This window comes from Carassius gibelio, chromosome A11 (genome assembly GCF_023724105.1).
Source record: "Carassius gibelio isolate Cgi1373 ecotype wild population from Czech Republic chromosome A11, carGib1.2-hapl.c, whole genome shotgun sequence".
Classification (NCBI taxonomy): Eukaryota; Metazoa; Chordata; class Actinopteri; order Cypriniformes; family Cyprinidae; genus Carassius; species Carassius gibelio.
Window position 1 is genome coordinate 19723346 of NC_068381.1, and position 20672 is coordinate 19744017.

Below are 20672 nucleotides of genomic sequence, written 5' to 3' on the forward strand. Positions count from 1 at the left end.
TTAGAAAGCCACGTTTCTAGCATTTGTAAAACTGCATTTTTCCATCTCAAAAATATATCTAAATTACGGCCTATGCTCTCCATATCAAATGCAGAAATGTTAATCCATGCATTTATGACCTCAAGGTTAGATTACTGAAATGCTTTATTGGGTGGTTGTTCTGCACGCTTAGTAAACAAACTACAGCTAGTCCAAAATGCAGCAGCAAGAGTTCTTACTAGAACCAGGAAGTACACTGCACTGGCTCCCTATCAAACATCGTATAGGTTTTAAAATATTGCTGATTACTTATAAAGCCCTGAATGGTTTAGCACCTCAGTATTTGAATGAGCTCCTTTGACATTATAATCCTCTACGTCCGCTACGTTCTCAAAACTCAGGCAATTTGATAATACCTAGAATATCAAAATCAACTGTGGGCAGCAGATCCTTTTCCTATTTGGCGCCTAAACTCTGGAATAACCTACCTAACATTGTTCGAGAGGCAGACACACTCTTGCAGTTTAAATCTAGATTAAAGACCCATCTCTTTAACCTGGCATACACATAACATACTAATATGCTTTTAATATCCAAATCCTTGAAAGGATTTTTAGGCTGCATTAATTAGGTAAACTGGAACCGAAAACACTTCCCATAACACCGTATGTACTTTACATCATTAGAAGAATGGCATCTACGCTAATATTCTGTTTCTCTCTTATTCCGAGGTCACCGTAGTCACCAGATCCAGTATGCATCCAGACCAGATTGTGGATCAGCATCTAGAAAGGACCTCTATTGCCGTGAAAGACAGCGGAGACCAGGACAACTAGAGCCCCAGATACAGATCCCCTGTAAAGACCTTGTCTCAGAGGACCACCAGGACAAGACCACAGGAAACAGATGATTGTTCTGCACAATCTGACTTTGCTGCAGCCTGGAATTGAACTACTGGTTTCGTCTGGTCAGAAGAGAACTGCCACCTCCCCCCCCCCCCCCCCCCCCCCTCCTCAATTCTGTCACCGATGGAGTTTCGGTTGCTTGCCGCTGTCGCCTCTGGCTTGCTTAGTTGGGGTCACTTCATCTACAGTGATATCGTTGACTTGATTGCAAATAAATGCACAGACACTATTTAAACTGAACAGAGATGACATCACTGAATTCAATGATGAACTGCCTTTAACTATCATTTTGCATTATTGAGACACTGTTTTCCTAATGAATGTTGTTCAGTTGCTTTAAAGGTGACGACTTGACTTAAGGAATTTGACCACAGAACAAAAAAACAAACATTGTATTGCCATGGTATACTGAACATATCAACATTGGTAAATATTCACTGTTACATAACCAGAATTCCACAGTAATGATTTATGCAACTTGTTTTTCACTTAATAGAATATCAGTTAACATTATTTAAAGAGCAGCCTAACAGTATTGGAACAATCCATATTCAAACATAGCAGCAGCCTATGATTATGTGGTTTTGTTAGTGACATCTTTATGTGGTAAAATGTTTAATTAATTAATATTTTACAAATGCAAGACTGCTAGCTAAACTGGTTTAAAATTAGGTTTTAAACAGGGAATATAATGAGGTCACGACTAGATGACAGATTTTATGCAATGATAATGAAACAATTACATCTGGTTTTGACGATCGGACAAGTTTGATTGATGATCGGCTAATGAGCGCGTGTGACAGTATTGCGTTGATTTCACCTCTGTAGTGCGCCCGAGCTCGTGCTGTGTATTAATAGGCATGTGCATGTGAGCGGAGTCTTTCACTCGTGCACACTGCGAGTCTCTTGAAGATCTGTTCATGCGGTAGGGTCAGAACATCATGGAGGTGCTGGATGTCCTAAATCTGGGCGAAATAGCCCAGTATTTCTCGAAAATGGCGATGTTTCCTGTTTTTGATTTAGCTTATTATATCGTGTCAATAATCTACCTCAAATATGAACCAGGTAAGTGGAATTCTTCTCTAGGGATAACAACAGAATATTGCGCTTGAGCGTTATATGGGTCATATTTAAATTACGTTTTTTATTTATTTATAATTCTTTGCGTTTGCACGTGGATCAGTGTGGCATATGACTGAATAAACAGCGTTAAATATGAAACAAGCCAGAAGATGATTATTATTGTTTTCAACAAGTGTTATGTAATTTGTCCTAGAGTTTATGTCATATGGCATTGTGTTTGCAGTATGCAGAACAGTCCTACGTGCGTATTTTAATATTTTATCAATGTCTCCGCGTCTCATTCAGCATTTCTTTATTTTGGGGTGGTAATAGTTTTCCCACTCTTGAAGAGCCTCCTCGAAACACGATAGAGTCCGTGCACATTCCACTGCGAGTCTCACTGCAATAAATAGAAGCGCCCTAAATAGTCAGCAACAGTGGAAAGGACAAAAAGAAGCCCAGTAAATTTGTTAAGCAGATTTAGGACGAATCATATCTGAATTATGTCCAAGTCTTATTTCACAATAGTTTATTTCATATATATATATATATATATATATATATATATATATATATATATATATATATATATATATATATATATATAATTTGTATTGTTGCAATATTTTAATGACTATTAAGCACCTTTTATTTCCGAAATATTAAATATTGCCATAAATCTTGACGTTTTACTTGGGACTTTTTAATTCCTATTATTCTCAATCATGATACTACCATTGTTTATGTAAGCCAATTTTAAAATTTTAATGTTTTATATTTTGGTAGGCCTAAATAATCTTTCAGTATTTTAATGAAACTTAAATTTTATAAAAAAATCAGTTTTTTTTTTTTTTTTTTTTTTTTGGTTTTACACTTATGAGAATCAATTATTTGCATTGCAGTTAGGACAATGAGATATTTTGGCATTATGGCATTGAGAAAGATTTTTTTGCAATAATGTGAAGGAGAATGAATTTATTTATTTATTTATCTGGCAATGTAATTTGATTGAGGGGAATTGTGATTAACTGTTAAGGGAATATTATAACAATACAAACAAACAAAACAACAAACAAATAAATATATAAGCCACATGTAATTTTTTTTTTTTTTTTTTTTTGAGTGAAGTATCAATTAGACCATTAGTGGTCATCCAGTATTAATGTTTTAGGATTTATTTTTATATGTTTTCATTTAATGAGATGCCTGATGAGAACAGAGTAGAGATAATTCTGTCAATTAACATTGCGTCAGTATTTCAGATATACCAGGGCTATTATAAAATAGCTATTTCATTACACCATCACACAGTTCACAAACTTGTGATAAAGCATATAGATGGTGAAGAATGTTTTGTGAATATCCACCACTTTGCGCAAACATTAGCCAGTTGCTAGCTGAAGCTGATCCTGACAGCTGTTTGTGCGAGCTGGAGGTCGTGGGGTGAAACAGGCCTGCAGTTTGAGACCAATGAGAAGCTTTAGGCTTCTGTTTATATTTAGGCCACATCTGACCAATACTACACCTGTTCTGTAAAATGTGTTCATCCCTGGAGATTTCAGAGGACCTTTAGATATACCACATCTCTTAGTGGTGTCAACCTAACACTGCTTTAGAGAAATAACAATCGTATTTAAAAAGTAAAAGTAATGCTCCTGTAAAAATCTGTTAATTGGTTCATTCTCTTACTATGTATGTATATGTATGTTTTGACAAACTTTGTGCAATAGCTGGAACAAACTGGAGGGAAAAATGTGTTTTCAAACATAATTAGATGATTTCATTTAGATTTAAATGATACTCATGGGACATTTTGGACTTCACTGTTTTTTTTATAAATGTACACATGAAGAGTTTTCAGACTTTATCTGAAATTTCCTTCTAAAACGTAATATTTTCTATATTTCTAATATTATCAGGCTCGGTAATTTTAATTTAATGGGAATGTGTCGGTTCTTTTTCTATGCTATTATAGTGAAATAACTGAACATATAAATGACAAAAATGCTAATATGATATGAAATTATTTCAGATGTCACTTAGAGGCGTCACTTTTGCGTCTGAACTCTTCACGTGTAAATGTCAAGTGCTGAAAAGTGATCTGTAATGTCTGTGTTGATCAGGTGCTGTGGAAGTGTCCCGTAAAAGCCCAGTGGCCTCATGGCTTTGTGCAATGCTCTACTGCTTTGGGAGCTACATACTAGCAGACATCATGCTCGGTGTGTCTCCCATCGACTACTTCCATAACAACAGTCACATCCTCCTGGCCTCCGCTGTGTGGTGAGGATCTGTCAATGCGTCAGTGCTTGTACACTTCATATATAACACTTCGAAGATCACTTCAAAATAGACTTTTAAGATACATCTGCATATAAAATCTGAAAAGCATCATTAACCAGTTATATCATGATCATTTTACCTGATTATTTGCACCATTGATCAGTTCATAACATGATAATTTTAATAAATAAATACATTATTATTATTATTATTATTTTTTTAAATAACCATGTCTGTTATTGATAAACCAATGAATGAAATACATATTCTGATTATGAACTCTTGATCTTATAAAGCTAATAGTTCAACTAATATTACTGAGAGTCAAAGTATTATTATAAAACACACCATTTTAACTCTATTATAAATAATCCATATATGCGGTGTTCTGTATTAATGTGGTAAGTTGCTAGGCCGCTATAAACAGCTAAACTCATTGTGTTGCGTCCCTAAATAACAACTTTGTCCTTGGAAAAGCAGTTGTAAAGACTAATAGCTGCGTGAGTGTATCATAATCAGTGCTGTCAAATGATTAATCGCGATTAATCGCATCCAAAATAAAAGTTTTTGTTTACATAATATATATGTGTGTACTGTGTATATTTATTATGTATATATAAATACACACACATGAATGTATACTTAAGAAATGTTATGTTTAAGAAAAATATATTTTGTGTGTATATATGTATATTAATATATATAATATACATTATATGTGACCCTGGTCCACAAAACCAGTCTGAAGTCGCTGGGATATATTTTTAGCAATAGCCAAAATGGGTCAAAACGATACATTTTTATTTTATGCTAAAATCATTAGGATATAAAGTAAAGATCATGTTCCATAAAGATATTTTGTAAATGTATTACTGTAAATACATCAAAACGTAATGTTTGGTTAGTAATATGCATTGCTAAGAATTCATTTGGACAACTTTAAATGTGATTTCCTCAGTATTTAGATTTTCTTTTGCCTCAGATCCCAGATATTCAAATAGTTGTATTTCAGCCAATTATTGCCTGATCATAATAAATATTATTTATTCGGCTTTCAAAGGATGTATAAATCTCAACTTTGAAAAAATAACACTTAATACTGGTTTTGTGGTCCAGGGTCACATATTTAAAGAAAAAAAAAACCTCTCTCTCTCTATCTTTATCGATAGATAGATAGATAGATAGATAGATAGATAGATAGATAGATAGATAGATAGATAGATAGATAGATAGATAGATAGATAGATAGATAGATAGATAGATAGATAGAGAGATAGATAGATTGAAAATATTTTTTAAATATCGGCATTTATGTTTGTGTATTTATATATACATAATAAATATTTACAGTACACATATATTTTGTAAACAAAAACTTTTCTTTGGTATGTGATTAATCGCGATTAATCGTTTGACAGAACTAATCTAAATATATGGAAACATCACCCCGTCCAGTCGTATTTACTACTTAGTTTAAGAGTACCTTTCTCAAATCCTCTTCTTACAATATCATATGTGAACCTAAATAACAGGGTTCTTGCGTGAGTATCTGTTATTGTTTCTTTAAATCAGAAAGTGTCTTTTTTTCAGGTACTTGATTTTCTACTGCCCTCTTAACCTGTTCTACAAATGTGTGGCGTTTCTGCCTGTGAAACTTGTGCTGGTGGCAATGAAAGAAGTGGTCCGCACACGCAAGATTGCTGCAGGAGTTCATCACGCTTACCATGTCTATCACCATGGCTGGCTGATCATGGTCATTACCGGTTACGTTAAGGGTAAGTATCTTATATCTCCAGAAGGATTTGTTTTTAGAGGACATGTAACACTTTCATAAGACCCTTTAAAAACCAGAGTGATTGTCTCTGTTGATACTCAAAGGGTCAGGGGTCGCTCTCATGTCCAATTTTGAGCAGCTGTTGCGAGGAGTCTGGAAGCCAGAGACCAATGAAGTTCTCAACATGTCATTGTGAGTGGACATTTTTGGAGATTCATCTCTTTCCCAATTACATTTTGTAGAGACCATGGGCCAGTTGCATAAACATACATGTATGTCATTATGTTAAGACCAACTAGCGGTTAGCCAAGAGGAAACTGATCTTACTTTTCTGATTCAAACTGGGCCAATCTAACATTTAATAACTGACTTTGAAAAAAAAATGTCTGTTTAAATTCCAAAAAATGTGTTGCATTCAAAGAATTCCAACGCCATTGTAATTATGAGAAAGAGCTGTTCATGTTTTAGATAATAAATGTTTGGAGTGTGATTCTTGTATTTTTCAGCCCTACCAAGGCCAGTCTGTATGGAGCCATTCTGTTCACCCTTCAGGAGGCTCACGTGCTCCCTGTGTCTAAAAGCACACTCATCTGCCTCTTCACGCTCTTCATGGCCACAACCAAGGTGATAATACACTTTTTTTCGCTTATGCAATAAGTTGAAATTGAAGGAAAATATCAGTAAATATCAAAAGACACAAGTGTAATTCATTTAGCATTACTTTTTGCCATTCTGAAATTGTTAAGTGACTAAATGCCCAAAAACTGTCAAGGCAAATACTTGTCTTGTTCAGCAAATTTTCAATTTAGCAAAAACTTCTGAAAACCTCTAAACTCTGTCTTATTGAATTTTATATGTAATATTGTTCTATGTGAGAATATATGAGCTCAAACATTTTTTTATTTTTTATTTGATGCATTAGTATTTACATGCATATGTTTAGGTTTTTAGATGTCATATTATATATATATATATATATATATATATATATATATATATATATATATATATATATATATATAGTTTGTGGAAATCATAGTCTTCCAGGATTGTTTTTGTCATATGCAGTTTTTACTATTTCATTTCATCCGTTTATTGTTTGCCTGTGAAACAAGGAGCTTTGTATAGTGTTGCCATCTTGTGGACAAACTAGTGCAGAAATAACTCAAGTTGCAAGTGTGAACTGTGCCTCACACTTCACACTTGTGCGTACTGTGCTGATGATGAAATCTGCATCACTCAGACCATTATCATACACTAATGTACGTGTGCAAACCAAAGTATACTTTGGGCATTAGTAACCAAAAAGCAATGCCCTGGCATTGGTAAAAGGTAATAGCTGAGAAATGTCTAACTTCATAACTCAAGTACATGCACTTTTCCTTGTACAGGTGTTCATGACGGCCCGCCACTCTCACGGGTCACCCTTCGCCCTCCTCGAGTCCTGGCTGTGCCACCTGCTCTTCGGTTCGCCTCTTGGTGTTGAAGATGCCCATGATCACCATCACTCTGCAGCAGCCGCTGCCTCTGCGCCCCTCTCGCCCGCCAAAACCAAAGAGGAACTGAGTGAAGTTACCCGCAAGAGGAAGTCCAAAAAAGCCGAGTAGAGTTTCATCACAAGATCATCAACCCAGCCTGTGATATGAGCGGCTCGACTCTGCTTGAAGAAGCAGGGAATCTGAAGTTAAACCAGTGCAAGGTTCTCTTTCAGTGGTGCTTTTAATGACAGACATGCCACAAAGATTCCCTCCGCTTTACCAACATCTGTGTCTTTATATCTCGTAATGTTTTCCATCGTTCAAGCCCTATTTTCCCCATGCATCTGATGATGTGATGAGAGCCTGCATCTATCCGTCTGAGTTCATACTTCACTGAAGCGTCTGTCCAAATTACTCGATGAGACCCGTTGTCCACCGCTGTTTGACCCCACTTCCACAGAACACTCCTGCTTCTTACATCCAGTGGCATGAAAAAAAAAAACATATTTTCAAAAAATAAATTAAATATTTTTCAAATTCTTCCAAATGTTTCTGCATTTTGAATACTGTAGAAGATTGTTTCACTTAATGACTTCAATTCATGGTTATTATGGTTTATTTGAATGATGTTATGGATCTCTGCAGAGAAAATGTGTTTTTCATTTGAAAGAAAAGGTAAACTTTTATTAAATTTAATGGGCACAGTTAAATAGATTTTTTTCCCTCAAACTGGTTTTAAATTAAAGGTTAATATATAGTCAACCATAAAGGTAGCCATCACTTCCCTAAGAGAGTATTTTTTCTCACTGTTTCAACGCCATTTGTGAATAAATGAATACATTAAAAATAAATGATTAAATACAAAACAATGTGACCAGTGTCAGTTTTAAATAAGTGCTATCAATCGATTAAAAAAATAACTTATATTCTATAATTGTGAATAATTATATTAATATAATATATTTATATAATACATTAATTTATAAAATAAGCATATTAATATAACTTTATTGTCATAATTTCACACTGATTCTCCGAATTATTAATGTAGAAATGACATAAAGATTGTACATTTTAAATCTTTTTGAACTGTTAAATGACATATTTTTATTAAGTAGCCTATTATTATTAAGGGCAGTATTATTATACGAATGCTGCTACTGATGTCTCTATTAAATGCATTTTCCCTAAATTTGAGCCATTAATTATAGCCATTCAACATTACAGTATAACATTTAATAGGCTTTTGAAAATATAACTTTTAATTTAAATAAACTTAATATTCGCATGAACTGTATATTGTATACGCACAAGCTATAAATTGAATATAAAATCATCTTTATTCAAGCTATAAAAGTTACACAGCGAGCAGAGCAGTGACCGTGCTATGTTATATACAAGCTTCAAAATTGTCAAAACGTAGGCTATCGAATGAACTCCATTCTTGAGGTTACTGTATTTTAAGACATTTTTAAACATAAATACATATAAATAAAATAAAATAAAAAAACTTCAAACTACACTAATAGCTAAATAAATGGTTCAAAATGAACGTAATTCCATTACCGAGCAACTGCATGAAAATATAATATGATTAAACTCATGTTCATTTGTTTGATCTTATGTGGAGCTGTCAGGTCGGATTTGGCGGGAAATCCAGTCGTATGTCTGTTAACTCAGCAGAAGAACAGTTATGAACAGCTACTTTTGGCGCAGCACCCCATCACTCTCCTTCTTGGTCAAACAGCCCTTGATGCCTTCTGTGTGACTCTACAATTTTAAATAAAGAAAACTCTTTGAATGAGAAGATGTGTCCAAACTTTTGGTCTGTACTGTATATCACACACACACACACACACAGAGAGAGAGGTTGGGGTGCAGTCGAGACACAGTGTATCAACTGAACCCGGATTGGTGTCCTATTTCATCACATGCTGTTTAGTTGTACAGTGTTATGATAATAGGTTAAAAGTCACATTTAAACATGCTACACAAATTTTAAAACTTATATTTTTCTATTATTAATGGATATAGTTTCTAACATGAATGTTAAAAGGATAACATAACATTACATTTTGTGAAATATACAAGAAAGTGGGTACAGTTGATAAGTCCTTTAAAGGTCATATCATATGTATGCAGTAATAGTTCAATTATAGAAAATAAGATGCATATTCAGAGGCTGTGTGTGTGTGTGTGTGTGTGTGTGTGTGTGTGTGTGAGCCTACTTATGGCTATTATCAATTTGTGATATTTTAGTACAAAAGCAAAAATAAATATAACTCGAAATCACTTAATTTCAGCATCTATGTTTCTGTGTAGTGAAGAAGAAAAGCAGAACGTGTCTTTATTGTCCTCAGTCTACCCAGAAGTCTTCATCCAATCGCGGGCTCCACAGAGGGTCATGTGACCGGGGCAGGAAGCGTGAGGAGCGGCTATTAAAGCTTCTTTGAATCGTTCACACACACGCGGTGACTGAGTCGAAAATGGCACCTACAGGTAAGAAATACGTGCGACGCTAAAAAAATAAGCATGTATAATACCGTTGGAATATAATAACCTTAACATAATTGTCTGCGTTTTAAACGAGTCCTAAGTAGTGCCGGTGTTGTGTAAGTTTGCGCAGTGAGCTGCTAATCTGTGGATCTTCCGGTTCCCACGTCATTTGTCCCCCACTGACAGGGCCGAAGTTTAACAATGCAATTATTATGATTTTTCTGTTTCTATTATTATAATGTGGTGTTCTGACGCGGCTCCTCTCTTTTTAACGCTGGTCTATGGTCAGCTTCATCAGACGCGTTGTGTTCAAGAAGAACATCGTCAGCTGTTAACTTTTTTAGCAAACTCATGCTAAAGTTATTGCAATAAACCTTATTTATCCCACTAGAAAATACGTATATTTAATATGCATGCATGGAGAGAGAACATTTCTTATCGAAATAATTATTTTATTTTATTTTATTTAAATATTTTAGTTGCAATTCCAATATCTTTTTTATTCTTATTTTTAACAACAATAAGGATAATAATAAACTCATTCAGTAATTAGCCAATGGAGTTGACGCACTGTTAAACATATCTTAATTAATTTTGAATGGACTGTATTAGCAGACTGTATTAACAATAATAAAATCCTAAAAGCATGATTGGTTGATGGTTATGCTTATTTCAGGAGCAATAAATGATATGGATCTTGAAACACATTCAGTTTATAAATGCCATGTCATGTTCAAGGAGTCACTTTCTCGTACTGTTGTAATGTTCAGTCTGAGTGATGCTGATGTTGAATGTTCAGGTGAGGTTGTGTTTGGCTCCGGCTCCGGGGACCGGGTCTGTGAGGACAACCGCTTGCGCTGGGATCTCACCCCCGAGCAGATCCTGCAGCTCACTGAAGAGCTCATAGCCAAGACCAAGAAGGTGTATGACGGGGTCGGGGCGCTGGACGTGGCCGGGGTCAGCTATGAGAACACCCTGAAAGCCCTCGCTGATGTGGAAGTGGAGTACACGGGTATCACTGCATACTTTTAAAAACGATTACACAGTCTACTGCATACCGTCTGATTGAGTTTATTCCTTCAGGACAAGGACTATTAGTATAATTCTAAAAGCCCCTCCTCAGAAGTTAAGGATAACGTTTATATTGTTAGTAATATTTCAAAATGAACACTTGGTGTACTGTAGCAGCTTTGATTTACTTGATTATCCATACATCCAATTTGAGTAAAAAACTTGTAAAAAATATACACACTTTTTTTTTTCATCTTTCAATCATCACAAAGATATTGTTTTCCTTCTGCATAACACTAATTTATTATATAATGGATATGAATTAATGTATAACTTAATATTTGTTATTGTTTATTCATTGTTGCAGTTATTAATTAATTTATTATTATTAAATATTGCTTTGGTATGTACACAAACTTATCCAATGTGTGTTACTTTAAAAAGTTAAACACAGGTCTTTAGAGGATAAATATGTCTGTCAAAAAATATTCATAAAATAATATATGCAATTATTTTTCCGGATTTCACTGACAATTTATTTAATTTATTTTTTAAACAACACCAGTCCTGATTATGGGTACTAAAAATGCATTCATTTTCATAATTGTAACCCTTTAAATGGCAGTTTAAGTAATAAAATATATATATATATTTTTTTATTATTATTTTTTATTTGGCTTAATCTATGCCATTTGCATTAATAGCCAACATTATAACCACAACAAAAAAAGACAAAAGTGTCCCTAACAAGGATTAAATTTGATGTAACATGTATTTTACACAATATTTACTGGTAAGTGGTTATTGTCGGTTTCATATTACTTTTATCCTAATAGTTCAGTCCATGGGTGACATTTACAAAGAAACATACCAGGTTTCTCTGTCTACTTTTGTAAGCACCATCAATAAAAAGTCTGAGTGTGCAGGAACACTGTGTAGAGATATACACCCCATTCAGCACTTTTGGATAATGTGACGCTGACCAGCTCATGTGTTCATCTGCACTTCACCATTGTTCAGGGGTCGAATTCACAGTTTTATTTCCTGCGAACCAAAACTATAAATCTACATCTTTCTGTTCTTCTATTTTATATGTGTTCAGTAGATGTTTTGTCATATGCATAGACTCTCTGAGGGCCTGCTGATTTAATTCAAGCATCAATAATGACAGATTATGATTTTTTTATTTTATTTATTTTTTTGTAGTTCAGCGGAACATGTTGGATTTCCCTCAGCATGTGTCTCTCTGTAAGGACGTCCGCACGGCCAGCACTGAAGCCGATAAGAAGCTGTCCGAGTTTGACGTGGAGATGAGTATGAGGGAGGATGTTTATCAGAGAATCGTGGCTCTGGAGGTGAGCAGGGACCGAGCGCTAACACACCTCCCTCTCCCTCAGGAACTAAACGCTAGCGTCTCTCGGGGACTGAGCTCTGAGACACCTGAGCTAACCTGCTAACTGACTTTAACAAATGAGTCACGCATTAGTGTCGTTCCACAGACGTTTGCTTAATTTGGGAGTGATACAAGAGCAGTTAAAGAGGATTCAAGTTTAGATCACCTTTTGTAAACCCTTAATTTCTTGAATCAGCTGATTTTATGTTCTATGTCTCGTCATTTTTATTTAAAATATTTATTTTTTATTTTTTAAACCGCAGAAGCTGTCAGATGAAAGTTTAACCCCCGAGGCCAAGCGTTACATGGAGAGACTCCTAAAGCTTGGCAAAAGAAACGGCCTCCATCTTCCCAAAGACACGCAGGAGGTCAGATATAAATATCTAGCGTTCAGTTTGCTGTGTAACGGCTCTCTCTCGGCCTGTAACAGAGTTTTTTCTTTCCTGTAACAGGAGATCAAAAAGATCAAGAAAAAAATGAGCACTCTGTGTATCGATTTCAACAAACACCTGAACGAAGATACAACTTGCCTCCATTTCTCTCGAGAGGAACTCGGTGGGTGGTGCATGAAGTGCTTGCATAAGCCGGTTTTATTCCTTCTTTTACATGTATCTTTAAAAATAAGAGATGATTGGTGTAAATGCTTTTATTAGGGGGGCTCCCTGAGGATTTCCTCAACTCTCTGGAGAAAGATGAGTCTGGAAAACTGAAGCTCACGCTGAAGTATCCTCATTACTTCCCCACCATGAAGAAATGCTTCGTCCCAGAGACACGGAAGAAGTTAGAGGAGGCTTTCCACTCGCGCTGCAAACAGGTCAGGTATCCCAGAAACCACCTGTGAACCAGAGCTAGACAGTGACACTGTGCGGGCGGCTGGTTTTGATGCTGTTACTCTAATGGGTGTCCTGACAGGAGAACTCTGCTATCCTGAAGGAGCTCGTGGAGCTGCGCTCGCAGAAGAGCAGCCTGCTGGGATTCAGCACTCACGCAGACTTCGTGCTCGAGATGAACATGGCCAAGACCTCCAAGACGGTTGCAGCTTTCCTTGGTAATGACTGATATCTACACATGGAAATTTACCCAGAAGTAATAAGACAAGAATCTCACATATATAGAATAGCACAGTTGAGACTAGAGCTGAAACTCTAGTGTGGAAAAGCAAGAGAAAATATTTCTTTATTGTAGCAAACTAGCTATAATTACACTCATTTATATCAGCGACCAGTAGTAGTAGCTGTAGCATAATTAATATTACTATCAACTAATGTTCATCCAGCGAACACTGTGTAATTTCTCATCAGCTTTAAGAATTATTTTTGTTGCCATAGAAAATATTTTTTACAGTCATAAGAGCATAAAACTAAATCGGATCTAAAAGTGAAAATTTATTTACAAGCAGTAACAGAATCTGAAACCCATGTTATTTGTGTACAAAAGGTTTTAGTAACAGAACACTGACACCTACAACTAATCTAACACACACACACACACACACACACACACACACACATGCATGCTTACAAAGGGGGGTTAAAATGGATGGATGAAACCTTTAGTTAGTATTTAGTTAGTAGGTGCTGTGTGTTGGATAGACACCGAGTGGTTGAACTAGGTACTGCAGTCCAAATTCAAAATATTGGAGAGGGTTTTTTTCACCAGGCCCATCCTCCTCAGAGTTTACGCACACGCAGGTTGCCAGATTGAAGACCGCAACAAGAACAAGCGCACTTGAAAATGAAATACAGTTGGGTAAACTGGCAGTGTGCAGGTTTCACAAACCAAAACCGACCAGGGTTTGAAGATTGACGAACTCCAAAGATGTTGTTTTTGCATATATAATTAGTTTTGATGATGCCAAAAAATAAAACGATTAAAGATTCTTGAAACACTAATACGCTGCATATCAATCAACATAATATACACTGTCACTTATATCATCAAAATATGCATTCGTAGATACCAAACCTGCTGTAGGTGAGGTTATATTAGCATAATGCATGCATAAAACAGTACAATACGAAAGACAATGTACAGGAACATAGTAATACACACAGTGATTGTGATTTGCATGTTCATTTATAGAAAGGTTTGGCTATGAATGAATGAAAGCAGTCTTTTCCAATGGGCAGTACGAGTCTGTTTCGAAGTTATAAAAAATTTATGTTATAAAAAAGTATGAATATAGTAACATCATTTTAATTCTATTCAGCTCTTCGGTTTAATTTAGTAATTTACACTTACATTTATGCATTTAGCAGATGCTTTTATCCAAAGCGACTTATATTGCATTCAGGCTAACAATTTTTCTCCTAACATGTGTTTCCTGGGATTCAAACCCCCAACCTTGCGCTTGTTATGGCAATGCTCTACCGCTTGAGCTACAGGAACAACTACTTAACCCTTTGTCTTTCCATGATCCCCTGCACACTGTAGAGGATCTGGCCCATAAGCTGAAGCCCCTGGGTGAGCAGGAGAGGGCCGTGATCCTGAAGCTGAAGGAACAGGAGAGCCAGAAGAGGAATCTGCCCTTCACTGGAGAACTGCACGCCTGGGACACACGCTACTACATGACCCAGGTGGAGGAGACCCAGTATGCAGTGGACCAGAACCAGCTGAAGGAGTATTTCCCGATGGAGGTGGTGACCAAGGGGCTACTGGACATCTATCAGGAGCTGCTCAATCTCAGCTTTCAGCAGGTGGAGGGCGCACCTGTGTGGCACGATGACGTTACACTGTACCGAGTTAAAGACCGCTCCTCTGGGCAGGTCATTGGCCAGTTTTATCTGGATCTTTTCCCCAGGTGAGCACTCATACTTGTATGGCTCTGGTGGTCAGGCTGGGGGGGATCTCAATCTTTTCCTCAAATTGGGCTCCAGGGGCTGGATTCATGAAAACATTGATGTATGTGTGTGTGTGTCCCTGGACCAGAAAACCAGTTATAAGGGTCAGTTGAGATTTATACTCCATCTGAAAGCTCAATAAATAAGTTTATTAGGATCCGACATCATTTGACCGAGAGACACCTATTTGGAAATCTGGAATCTGAGGGTGCAAAAAAAATCAAAATACTGAGACAATCGCTTTTTAAAGTAGTCCAAATGAATTCTTGGCAATGCATATTATTAATCAAAAATTAAGTTTTGATTTTGACCCAGACAATGTATTTTCGGCTATTGCTACACATAAACCACAGCAGCTTAAGAATAGTTTGTGCTCCAGGGTCACTTAGACTATATATTATATTAATCTTATATAAATTAATAAGAAAACGGGTTATATAGTGCATATATTTATGAAAACCCTGCTCTCTAGAGCTCTTTTACTTGTTAACTAAAGAGCCAGAGATATCGAATGGCTTTCCTGAGATAAATGTAACTTCCCGGGTGTTGTTTGGAAGCTGTTTCATCAACGTGTTTCCACGGTTAAAACACTGACTGATTACTTGTAACATGATACATTTCAGTAAGTCATGGTTTATTAAAGAATACCTTAAACTGAAGGACATGCAGCAGTCTGTCACGCCACATTAAAGAGCGTCAAAACAAGATTTATTGTGCGGGTTTTGTTATTAAATTGACAATGCGAAAGCGACGACTTTTTTTCATATCCGAAGTAACGAAGCACAAATCAGCATAGACAAACCATCTTAGTTCATCAAAATGATGATGGATTAAAGATAAATAATTTTGTTCTTATGAGAAAAAAAAAACAATGTCTAAAGAATCATGAATAGTGCTTAAGAGTTTTACTTCTATGAACAATAATATGAACTTCTGGGAATTTATTTTAAAGGGATAGTTCACCCAGAAAGGAACATTTGCTGTTAACTTACTAATCTAAGATTGATTTAATTTTGTCTCGTTTGTTTGGTTGTTTTTGACACTCAAAAACCAGCAGCCACAGATATGCATTGTATGAATTGCCAAGGAAGATGTTTTCACTTAAATATCATCTTTACTGCACTGCTGAAGAAGAAAGTGATGGCCTGTGGGTGTGTAAATTAGCAGCAGATTTTCCTTTTCGGGTGAACTATCCCTTTAAGAGATTTTATATTCCTTAAATTGAGTGAATCTGGCCCCTGTATCCTGAGGGTTTACAACACGGTCTGATTTCTGTGATGTAGAGCTCATTCTCATCATTCAGCTAGATTGATTGCTAATTCTCCACGATCCCTGTAGGGAGGGGAAGTACGGCCACGCCGCATGCTTCGGCCTGCAGCCCGGCTGTTTGCTCCCGGACGGGACCAGGCAGATATCTGTGGCTGCCATGGTGGCTAATTTCAGCAAGCCCACCGCTGACGCTCCGTCCCTGCTGCAGCACGATGAAGTGGAAACCTACTTCCACGAGTTTGGGCATGTGATGCACCAGCTTTGTGCTCAGGTCTGAATTAAAGCTTTCCATGACGTTCAGGTTGCAGCTGATTTGCAGTCTCTGAAGATTAAATCTAATCCAATGTTCTTCTGTGTGTTCAGACCAACTTTGCGATGTTCAGTGGGACGCATGTGGAGAGGGATTTCGTGGAAGCGCCGTCTCAGATGTTGGAGAACTGGGTTTGGGAGAAGGAGCCCCTGCAGCGCATGTCCAAGCACTACAAAACAGGAAAGCCCATTCCAGAGGAGCTTCTGGACAAACTCATGAAGTCTAGACTTGCTAACACAGGTGACACTTTTACAAATAAAGTCTTAAACCGGTCACACACTAACTAGAAGTCATTTAACCATTGGTAATTGAATAGATGAGATGGGGGGGGGGGGGGTGCAAACGAGAAGGTTTTGAAAAGTGAGCGTGGAGGAAGTGAGGATGAAACCATAGAGGATAGGAGAGAGTGAGCGTAGGTTACGCTGAAAGGTGACCTGTGGAGGAGTGATCACGCTAAAACCTTTTATTCTGGTTTGTGACACCGACTTTTCACAATTTAAAAAAAAAAAAAAAAAGTAAAAAAAGTTCTGTCTTTAAACATCTTATTCATTTTTTCTTCCTGTGTTCCAGGGCTGTTTAACTTGAGGCAGATTGTTCTGGCAAAGGTGGACCAGGCTTTGCACACGAAGAGTGGGCTCGACCCGGCTGAGGAGTACGCCAAACTTTGCCTGGACCTCCTGGGAATTCCTGCTTCACCAGGTAAAATGAGATCCAGCTCTCAGTGATATGCTCTGATTTGGCTTAAAGGGCAATTTTTTTTTTTTTTTTTTTAATGTTCCTTGAACCTTTTCAACACATGGACAGTTTACTAAGGAATTGGAAAATTTAGACCCGTTCATTACAATGATCATTAATATTGCAGATGAGCTATAACATTATGACCACCTATCTAATAACCGGTAGGACCTATTTTAGGCCACAAACCATTGAGTTGACAAGGTGGTTAAAGGTCTCTGAGGGTATCTGGTACCATGAAGTCAACAGGAGGTCCTCCAGTTTCCATGTGTGGTGGTGATGTAGCGATCGATCGGGTCCATGTCAGGTGATTTTGGAGGCCAGGGCATTAACAGAAATTCAGCATTAAAAAAAAATATATACTATTGTTTTGCATTAATAAGTGCAGTTACTAATAATATTTCATGTAGTTTTTTTTCTTTTGTTGGTTTATACAGATTTGACCGTAAATCACTAAGCTTGAGTTAAGATTCTTACAAAATGTACTTTTATTAATAATAACAGGTGAAAAATCTACTTTGGCTTCCAAATAAAGTTGTTCTGAGCTCGCACAAGTTTGTTTGCATCGCAGTCCTAGCTGATAACTGGACCACGCTGCAGAACTGAAACTTAGCACGGTTTCGTTTGACGGTTAATGTTTCTCAAATGCAACAGAAATAGCAGAGCTTATGAGTTTGGCAACACCAGTGTGACCGCTCACAAAAATGAGTCACACCAGCAGAAAAAATGGTCCCAGTCTGTGTCCCTGGTTGTTGATGTATGCTTACATGTCAGTCTAGATCGTAATACACATCAGTATTTACTTGCATGTATTTTAACTAAAATACTTCTAATAACAAACTGTTATTAGCAGCACCTCGTTCTCATTTTAGTTTAATTGTTTCAGGGACAAACATGCCTGCTACCTTCGGTCACCTGGCAGGAGGATATGATGCTCAGTACTATGGTTACCTGTGGAGTGAAGTCTTCTCCATGGACATGTTCTATGCCCGCTTCAAACAAGAAGGCATCATGGACCCTAAGGTTAAATTAACCTACAGTGTTTCTGAATCCTGTATGTCAATGTCATTTGGATGTCTAACTCCTGTTTCTGCATTTGACAGGTGGGTCTGGACTACAGGAAGTGCATTCTGAAGCCTGGAGGATCTGAGGATGCTGTAGACATGCTGAAGAAGTTCCTGGGAAGAGAACCCAAGCAGGATGCTTTCCTCCTGAGCAAAGGACTCACGGTTGAGACGGACAAGCCCTGTGCCTGCTGACTGCCTGGATGTAGGCTAAGCCCTTAAAGTCTCGGACTGATACCTCCTAAAAAACCCAAAACCCATTCCCTTATAACACCTTCTCCCATCCCCGCCCTATGAAAGTTTGCAGCGTTGTTTTAAAATGGAAAAATTGTATTGAAATCTGTCCAAAACCACAACAAAAAACATCCACAAATGACACTCTTGTTGCGTTTTAACTGTTTTCTGTGGAGCATAATGAGTTCCCAGTAGAAAATGGCAGGGATCTGCTTCAGTGCACATCATATTACATCAATAACACATCATTCGGATGATGTCACATACGGGATACCAGCTACACGATTAACACCCGGACCGTATTACAATTGTGTTTTAATGGGTTAGTCTCACAAACATGTGTGCAGGTCACAGTCCGGCCAAAAATAAAAACAAGAAATTATATTTTGCATAAAGAAAGCTTTAAATTAATTGTTTTTTTTTTTCACCAGTGATTTTGTAAAGCTGTATTAAGCACATTGCCCACTGAAATTCACATTACTGTAAAGCTGGACATTTGTCTTGAGTTTATTTTATTAATCTTTTCTTCTTAATGGTCATTCTATAAACTTAAAATATACTAAGGGGTATCACTTCATTTTGATTATCCACTTTAGACATTCTGCTGATTCGAAGTGACTGCAAATACATGTCAACTAGCAGTTATTAAAGTACTTTTAGCCTCTGGTTAATATCTGCTAACACTTTATTTTGATGATTCTTCAACAAACTAAAAACTAACTATTACATTTAGTATAATGTCTAAAATGGCCTGGACTATCAAAATAAAGTGTAACCCAATAATGTTTACAATATGATTTTTTTTTTAAATGCAACAGTACAACACATAATACCACAATGTATAAATGGTACATATTAAATGTTGCCATTTATTTACAAACCTGATTTCAAAAAAGTTGGGACACTGTACAAAATGTGAATAAAAAAGAATGCAATGATGTGGAAGTTTCAAATTTCAATATTTTATGCAGAATACAACATAGATGACATATCAAATGTTTAAACTGAGAAAATGTATCATTTTATTGGAAAGATAAATTGAATTAAAATTTCATGACATCAACACATCTCAAAAAAGTTGGGACAAGGCCATGTTTACCACTATGTGGCATCTCCTCTTCTTTTTATAACAGTCTGCAATTGTCATGTTAGAAAATGCAAGATCTTCGCTAAAAGAGATGACGTCTGGATGGGAGCATATGTTGTTCTAGAACTTGGATTTACCTTTCAGCATTGATGGTGCCTTTCCAGACTCATGCAACCACATACCATCAGAGATGCAGGCTCCTGAACTGAGGGCTGGTAACAACTTGGGTTGTCCTTGTCCTCTTTAGTCCGGATGACATGGCGCTTCAGTTTTCCAAAAAGAACTTCAAATTTTGATTCGTCTGAGCACAGAACAGTTTTCCACTTTGCACACAGTCCATTTTAAATGATCCTTGGCCCAGAGAAAAGGCCTGCGCTTCTGGATCATGTTTAAATATGGTTTCTTTTTTGACCTATAGAGGTTTAGCAGGCAACGGCGAATGGCACGGTGGATTGTGTTCACCGTCAATGTTTTTTGGAAGTTTTCTGTTGTGATTTCCATTACAGTATCATTCCTGTATGTGATGCAGTGCCGTCTAAGGGCTTGGAGATCCAGTATGCATCCAGTATGGTTCTCCGGCCTTGGCCCTTACGCACAGAGATTTTTCCAGATTCTCTGAATCTTTGGATGATATTATGTACTGTAGATGATGATAACTTCAAACTCTTTGCCTTTCTGATATTGCTCCACTATTTTTCGCCGCAGCATTGGGGGAATTGGTGATCCTCTGCCCATCTTGACTTCTGAGAGACACT

General features: G+C 36.8%; 2 protein-coding genes across 3 annotated transcripts; both read left to right on the forward strand.

Annotated features, from left to right (window-relative positions):
• The first annotated feature begins 1755 nt into the window (after positions 1–1755).
• On the forward strand, positions 1756–8347 carry LOC128022614 (trimeric intracellular cation channel type A). The gene is made up of 6 exons (XM_052610333.1): positions 1756–1949; positions 4070–4226; positions 5817–6001; positions 6105–6192; positions 6507–6624; positions 7392–8347. The coding sequence occupies exons 1-6, from the start codon at positions 1826–1828 to the stop codon at positions 7605–7607; spliced, it is 888 nt and encodes a 295-aa protein (XP_052466293.1). The 5' UTR covers positions 1756–1825; the 3' UTR covers positions 7608–8347.
• Positions 8348–9845: 1498 nt separating this feature from the next.
• On the forward strand, positions 9846–18972 carry thop1 (thimet oligopeptidase 1). 2 transcript variants are annotated; one of them, XM_052610332.1, is made up of 13 exons: positions 9846–9977; positions 10774–10986; positions 12192–12340; positions 12642–12746; positions 12831–12933; positions 13032–13192; positions 13291–13426; positions 14812–15178; positions 16557–16758; positions 16851–17037; positions 17368–17496; positions 18419–18555; positions 18636–18972. In XM_052610332.1, the coding sequence occupies exons 1-13, from the start codon at positions 9965–9967 to the stop codon at positions 18789–18791; spliced, it is 2058 nt and encodes a 685-aa protein (XP_052466292.1). In that variant the 5' UTR covers positions 9846–9964; the 3' UTR covers positions 18792–18972. The 2 variants fall into 2 exon arrangements, with proteins under 2 accessions (XP_052466292.1, XP_052466291.1); XM_052610331.1 differs by having other exon boundaries at positions 12192–12339; positions 12638–12746.
• The last annotated feature ends 1700 nt before the right edge of the window (positions 18973–20672 follow it).

Excerpts from the sequence above, each read along its gene's own strand:
- LOC128022614 (XM_052610333.1), top strand. The coding sequence starts at position 1,826 with ATGGAGGTGCTGGATGTCCTAAATCTGGGCGAAATAGCCCAGTATTTC. Across the intron at positions 4,227-5,816 it reads CTCCTGGCCTCCGCTGTGTG|GTACTTGATTTTCTACTGCC; the intron begins GTGAGGATCTGT and ends TCTTTTTTTCAG. Across the intron at positions 6,002-6,104 it reads CATTACCGGTTACGTTAAGG|GGTCAGGGGTCGCTCTCATG; the intron begins GTAAGTATCTTA and ends TGATACTCAAAG.
- thop1 (XM_052610331.1), top strand. Across the intron at positions 12,747-12,830 it reads TTCCCAAAGACACGCAGGAG|GAGATCAAAAAGATCAAGAA; the intron begins GTCAGATATAAA and ends TTCCTGTAACAG. Across the intron at positions 17,038-17,367 it reads GTCTAGACTTGCTAACACAG|GGCTGTTTAACTTGAGGCAG; the intron begins GTGACACTTTTA and ends CCTGTGTTCCAG.